Genomic DNA, 7,500 nt, shown 5'->3' on the forward strand with positions numbered 1-7,500 from the left:
AACTAGGATGCACCCAGCTAAGGGAACTATAGGATGCACCCAGCTAAGGGAACTAGGATGCACCCAGCTAAGGGAACAAGGATGCACCCAGCTAAGGGAACTAGGATGCACCCAGCTAAGGGAACTAGGATGCACCCAGCTAAGGGAACAAGGATGCACCCACCCTAAGGGAACTAGGATGCACCCAGCTAAGGGAACTAGGATGCACCCAGCTAAGGGAACTATAGGATGCACCCAGCTAAGGGAACTAGGATGCACCCAGCTAAGGGAACAAGGATGCACCCAGCTAAGGGAACTAGGATGCACCCAGCTAAGGGAACAAGGATGCACCCAGCTAAGGGAACTATAGGATGCACCCAGCTAAGGGAACTAGGATGCACCCAGCTAAGGGAACAAGGATGCACCCAGCTAAGGGAACTATATAATGCACCCAGCTAAGGGAACTATAGGATGCACCCAGCTAAGGGAACTAGGATGCACCCAGCTAAGGGAACAAGGATGCACCCAGCTAAGGGAACTATGATTCACCCAGCTAAGGGAACTAGGATGCACCCAGCTAAGGGAACTATAGGATGCACCCAGCTAAGGGAACTAGGATGCACCCAGCTAAGGGAACTAGGATGCACCCAGCTAAGGGAACTAGGATGCACCCAGCTAAGGGAACAAGGATGCACCCAGCTAAGGGAACTAGGATGCACCCAGCTAAGGGAACTAGGATGCACCCAGCTAAGGGAACTAGGATGCACCCAGCTAAAGGAACTAGGATGCACCCAGCTAAGGGAACTAGGATGCACCCAGCTAAGGGAACTATAGGATGCACCCAGCTAAGGGAACTAGAATGTACCCACTGTGTCCTCTCCATGCGGTCCAGGTGAGGAAGCAGCACCTGGACCGCTGTGTGAGTTTCCTGGCCGAGGAGCTGAAGGTGGTCGGCCTGGACGAGGCTCCGGGGAGGATCTTCTTCGTCTCGGCAAAAGAAGTCTTGAGCTCCAGGATGCAGCGAGCACAAGGCATGCCAGAGACAGGTGAGCCAGGTGACACATGTGAGCCAGGTGAGCCAGCTGATCCAGGTGAGTCAGGTGAGCCAGCTGATCCAGGTGAGTCAGGTGAGCCAGGTGAGCCAGCTGATCCAGGTGAGTCAGGTGAGCCAGGTGAGCCAGCTGATCCAGGTGAGTCAGGTGAGCCAGGTGAGCCATGTGACCCAGGTGATCCAGGCGACACAGGTGACACAGGTGACACAGGCGACGCAGGTGACACAGGTGACCCAGGTGACACAGGTGACACAGGTGATCCAGGTGACACAGGTGACACAGGCGACACAGGTGATCAGGTGACACAGGTGACACAGGCGACACAGGTGACACAGGCGACACAGGCGACACAGGTGATCCAGGTGATCCAGGTGACACAGGTGACACAGGTGATCCAGGTGACACAGGTGATCCAGGTGACCCAAGTGAGCCAGGTGACACAGGCGACACAGGCGACACAGGTGATCCAGGTGAGCCAGGTGACACAGGTGACACAGGTGATCCAGGTGACACAGGTGACCCAAGTGAGCCAGGTGACACAGGTGACACAGGTGAGCCAGGTGAGCCAGGTGACCCAGGTGAGCCAGGTGACCCATGTGAGCCAGCTGATCCAGGTGAGTCAGGTGAGCCAGGTGAGCCAGCTGATCCAGGTGAGTCAGGTGACCCAGGTGATCCAGGCGACACAGGTGACACAGGCGACGCAGGTGACCCAGGTGACACAGGTGACACAGGTGATCCAGGTGACACAGGTGACACAGGCGACACAGGTGATCCAGGTGACACAGGTGACACAGGCGACACAGGTGATCCAGGTGACACAGGCGACACAGGCGACACAGGTGATCCAGGTGACACAGGTGACACAGGTGATCCAGGTGACACAGGTGACCCAAGTGAGTTAGGTGACACAGGTGACACAGGTGAGCCAGGTGATCCAGGTGACACAGGTGAGCCAGGTGAGCCAGGTGAGCCAGGTGACACAGGTGAGCCAGGTGACCCAGGTGAGCCAGGTGACCCAGGTGAGCCAGGTGAGCCAGGTGACCCAGGTGATCCAGGTGACCCAGGTGACCCAGGTGAGCCAGGTGACCCAGGTGACACAGGTGATCCAGGTGACACAGGTGACACAGGCGACACAGGTGATCCAGGTGACCCAAGTGAGCCAGGTGACACAGGTGAGCCAGGTGACCCAGGTGAGCCAGGTGACCCAGGTGACCCAGGTGACACAGGTGACCCAGGTGACACAGGTGACACAGGTGATCCAGGTGACCCAGGTGACCCAGGTGACCCAGGTGACACAGGTGACACAGGTGATCCAGGTGACACAGGTGAGGGTCAGCAGGAGGACGACACTGATCGGATACCTCAAAGTGTCAAGAGATGATTTTACATAGGATATAGTTTTTAATGGATTTCTCCTGATAGTTATGATCACAGTAGACACAAGAGGAACGGGACCATTCAAGTCTAATGAGCGTGGAGAGGAAAGAGAGGAACATTTGATTATGGTCTGTCCTGACATGATTCACAGTAAACAAAGTTTATTTCATCATATGAAACAATAAATAAACGTCAGACCCGTGTCTTCCTGCAGGTGGCGCTCTGGCTGAAGGTTTCCACGAGAGGCTTAGAGAGTTCCAGATGTTTGAGAGGACGTTTGAGGTACAGAGACCTTCAGGGTTACATTCTCATGTGAGCCAGGATAATGACATGTGACTGGAGATGACCTTCGACCCTGCAGGAGTTCATCTCTCAGTCTGCAGTGAAGACCAAGTTCGAGCAGCACACAGTGAGGGCGTGGCAGATCACCGAGGCCGTCAAAGCCGTGATGGACGCCATCAACATCGCTTCCGCTGACAGGAAGTCAGGAAAGCTCACTCGCTCACTTCCTCTTTGCCTCTTTTCTAGTCTCTTCAACTCTGACCTTTGACCTCTCACAGGATATGCTGCCTGGAGGAGCGCGAGGACCTGAGGGACCGGCTGGAGTTCGTCAGAGGTCAAATCAACCGCCTGAGCGACAACATCAAGGACAGGATCAGGACTCTGACCGAGGGTGTGTCTGACAAGGTGTGTCTGTTGTGTAGACAGTACTAGTGTGTCTGTTGTGTAGACAGTACTAGTGTGTCTGTTGTGTAGACAGTACTAGTGTGTCTGTTGTGTACAGTACCAGTGTGTCTGTTGTGTAGACAGTACTAGTGTGTCTGTTGTGTAGACAGTACTAGTGTGTCTGTTGTGTACAGTACCAGTGTGTCTGTTGTGTAGACAGTACTAGTGTGTCTGTCGTGTACAGTACCAGTGTGTCTGTTGTGTAGACAGTACTAGTGTGTCTGTTGTGTACAGTACCAGTGTGTCTGTTGTGTAGACAGTACTAGTGTGTCTGTCGTGTACAGTACCAGTGTGTCTGTTGTGTAGACAGTACTAGTGTGTCTGTTGTGTACAGTACCAGTGTGTCTGTTGTGTAGACAGTACTAGTGTGTCTGTTGTGTAGACAGTACTAGTGTGTCTGTTGTGTACAGTACCAGTGTGTCTGTTGTGTAGACAGTACTAGTGTGTCTGTCGTGTACAGTACCAGTGTGTCTGTTGTGTAGACAGTACTAGTGTGTCTGTTGTGTACAGTACCAGTGTGTCTGTTGTGTAGACAGTACTAGTGTGTCTGTTGTGTACAGTACCAGTGTGTCTGTTGTGTAGACAGTACTAGTGTGTCTGTTGTGTACAGTACCAGTGTGTCTGTTGTGTAGACAGTACTAGTGTGTCTGTTGTGTAGACAGTACTAGTGTGTCTGTTGTGTACAGTACCAGTGTGTCTGTTGTGTAGACAGTACTAGTGTGTCTGTTGTGTAGACAGTACTAGTGTGTCTGTTGTGTAGACAGTACCAGTGTGTCTGTTGTGTACAGTACCAGTGTGTCTGTTGTGTAGAGAGTACCAGTGTGTCTGTTGTGTAGACAGTACTAGTGTGTCTGTTGTGTACAGTACCAGTGTGTCTGTTGTGTAGAGAGTACCAGTGTGTCTGTTGTGTAGACAGTACTAGTGTGTCTGTTGTGTACAGTACCAGTGTGTCTGTTGTGTAGACAGTACTAGTGTGTCTGTTGTGTACAGTACCAGTGTGTCTGTTGTGTAGACAGTACTAGTGTGTCTGTTGTGTACAGTACCAGTGTGTCTGTTGTGTAGACAGTACCAGTGTGTCTGTTGTGTAGACAGTACCAGTGTGTCTGTTGTGTACAGTACCAGTGTGTCTGTTGTGTAGACAGTAACAGTCTGTCTGTTGTGTAGACAGTAACAGTGTGTCTGTTGTGTAGACAGTAACAGTGTGTCTGTTGTGTACACAGTACTAGTGTGTCTGTTGTGTACAGTACCAGTGTGTCTGTTGTGTAGACAGTACTAGTGTGTCTGTTGTGTAGACAGTACCAGTGTGTCTGTTGTGTAGACAGTACCAGTGTGTCTGTTGTGTACAGTACCAGTGTGTCTGTTGTGTACAGTACCAGTGTGTCTGTTGTGTAGACAGTACTAGTGTGTCTGTTGTGTAGACAGTACTAGTGTGTCTGTTGTGTACAGTACCAGTGTGTCTGTTGTGTAGACAGTACTAGTGTGTCTGTTGTGTACAGTACCAGTGTGTCTGTTGTGTAGACAGTACTAGTGTGTCTGTTGTGTAGACAGTACTAGTGTGTCTGTTGTGTACAGTACCAGTGTGTCTGTTGTGTAGACAGTACTAGTGTGTCTGTTGTGTACAGTACCAGTGTGTCTGTTGTGTAGACAGTACTAGTGTGTCTGTTGTGTACAGTACCTGTGTGTCTGTTGTGTAGACAGTACTAGTGTGTCTGTTGTGTACAGTACCAGTGTGTCTGTTGTGTAGACAGTACTAGTGTGTCTGTTGTGTAGACAGTACTAGTGTGTCTGTTGTGTACAGTACCAGTGTGTCTGTTGTGTAGACAGTACTAGTGTGTCTGTTGTGTAGACAGTACCAGTGTGTCTGCTGTGTAGACAGTACTAGTGTGTCTGTTGTGTAGACAGTACCAGTGTGTCTGTTGTGTACAGTACCAGTGTGTCTGTTGTGTAGACAGTACCAGTGTGTCTGTTGTGTAGACAGTACTAGTGTGTCTGTTGTGTACAGTACCAGTGTGTCTGTTGTGTAGACAGTACCAGTGTGTCTGTTGTGTACAGTACCAGTGTGTCTGTTGTGTAGACAGTAACAGTGTGTCTGTTGTGTAGACAGTAACAGTGTGTCTGTTGTGTAGACAGTAACAGTGTGTCTGTTGTGTAGACAGTACTAGTGTGTCTGTTGTGTACAGTACCAGTGTGTCTGTTGTGTAGACAGTACTAGTGTGTCTGTTGTGTACAGTACCAGTGTGTCTGTTGTGTAGACAGTACCAGTGTGTCTGTTGTGTAGACAGTACCAGTGTGTCTGTTGTGTACAGTACCAGTGTGTCTGTTGTGTAGACAGTACCAGTGTGTCTGTTGTGTACAGTACCAGTGTGTCTGTCGTGTACAGTACCAGTGTGTCTGTTGTGTAGACAGTACCAGTGTGTCTGTTGTGTACAGTACCAGTGTGTCTGTTGTGTACAGTACCAGTGTGTCTGTTGTGTAGACAGTACCAGTGTGTATGTTGTGTACAGTACCAGTGTGTCTGTTGTGTACAGTACCAGTGTGTCTGTCGTGTACAGTACCAGTGTGTCTGTTGTGTAGACAGTACCAGTGTGTCTGTTGTGTACAGTACCAGTGTGTCTGTTGTGTAGACAGTACCAGTGTGTCTGTTGTGTACAGTACCAGTGTGTCTGTCGTGTACAGTACCAGTGTGTCTGTTGTGTAGACAGTACCAGTGTGTCTGTTGTGTACAGTACTAGTGTGTCTGTTGTGTAGACAGTACCAGTGTGTCTGTCGTGTACAGTACCAGTGTGTCTGTTGTGTACAGTACCAGTGTGTCTGTCGTGTACAGTACCAGTGTGTCTGTTGTGTAGACAGTACCAGTGTGTCTGTTGTGTACAGTACCAGTGTGTCTGTCGTGTAGACAGTACCAGTGTGTCTGTTGTGTAGACAGTACCAGTGTGTCTGTTGTGTACAGTACCAGTGTGTCTGTTGTGTAGAATGTACCAGTGTGTCTGTTGTGTAGACAGTACCAGTGTATCTGTTGTGTAGACAGTAACAGTGTATCTGTTGTGTAGACAGTAACAGTGTGTCTGTTGTGTAGACAGTACCAGTGTGCCTATTGTGTAGACAGTACCAGTGTGTCTGTTGTGTAGACAGTACCAGTGTATCTGTTGTGTAGACAGTACTAGTGTGTCTGTTGTGTAGATGTACAGTAACAGCAGGTTATTGTGCGTTAGGTTGCTGCAGCGTTGTTGGATCAGATTCGCTCACTTCCTGTTCTGGTGGACGAGTTCAGAGCCGATTTCAACCCGACACAAGAAACTCTGGAGCTCTACAAAACAGTGAGTACAAGTACAATGTCCTCTAAAAATGAGAATAGAAATAATAATAATAATAAAAATAGGTGATAGAAATACAATTGATGTGAATAGAAATTATAGAAGTAGAGATGATAGAAATAAAGGAGATTTAAATAGATACATGATATACATAGACATGATAGAAATGATAGGAATTATATGAAAAAAGGAGATAGAAGTAGAGATGATAGAAATAGAGATGATAGAAGTAGAGATGATAGAAGTAGAGATGATAGAAATAGAGATGGTAGAAATAGAGATGATAGAAGTAGAGATGGTAGAAATAGAGATGATAGAAATAGAGATGATAGAAATAGAGATGATAGATGTAGAAATGATAGAAGTAGAGATGATAGAAATAGAGATGATAGAAATAGAGATGATTGAAGTAGAGATGATAGAAATAGAGATGATAGAAATAGAGATGATAGAAGTAGAGATGGTAGAAATAGAGATGATAGAAATAGAGATGGTAGAAATAGAGATGATAGAAGTAGAGATGATAGAAATAGAGATGATAGAAGTAGAGATGATAGAAATAGAGATGATAAAAAATAGAGATGATAGAAATAGAGATGATACAAAATAGAGATGATAGATGTAGAAATGATAGAAATAGAGATGATATAAATAGAGATGATAAGAAATAGAGATGATAGAAGTAGAGATGGTAGAAGTAAACATTAAATAAATAGAGATGATAGAAAAAGAGATGACAGAAATAGAGATGATAAAAAATAGAGATGATAGAAATAGAGATGATAGAAATAGAGATGATAGAAATAGAGATGATAGAAGTAGAGATGGTAGAAATAGAGATGATAGAAATAGAGATGGTAGAAGTAAAAATTAAATAAATAGAGATGATAGAAATAGGGATGGTAGAAATAGAGATGATAAAAAATAGAGATGATAAAAAATAGAGATGATAGAAATAGAGATGATAGAAATAGAGATGATAGAAATAGAGATGATAGAAATAGAGATGATAGAAATAGAGATGATAGTAGATATAATAGAAATAGAGATGA

At 46.7% G+C, this 7,500-nt stretch overlaps 1 protein-coding gene across 1 annotated transcript in view; it reads left to right on the top strand.

Annotated features, from left to right (window-relative positions):
* The window catches only part of mfn1a (mitofusin 1a), a 19,248-nt gene that overhangs the window by 2,393 nt on the left and 9,355 nt on the right, over nt 1–7,500 (top strand). The window contains 5 exon segments of the mRNA XM_034556452.1: nt 872–1,025; nt 2,623–2,690; nt 2,770–2,891; nt 2,969–3,095; nt 6,347–6,451. Coding sequence (XP_034412343.1) covers nt 872–1,025; nt 2,623–2,690; nt 2,770–2,891; nt 2,969–3,095; nt 6,347–6,451 — 576 coding nt within the window.

Source organism: Cyclopterus lumpus, chromosome 17, assembly GCF_009769545.1.
Source record: "Cyclopterus lumpus isolate fCycLum1 chromosome 17, fCycLum1.pri, whole genome shotgun sequence".
Taxonomy (NCBI): Eukaryota; Metazoa; Chordata; class Actinopteri; order Perciformes; family Cyclopteridae; genus Cyclopterus; species Cyclopterus lumpus.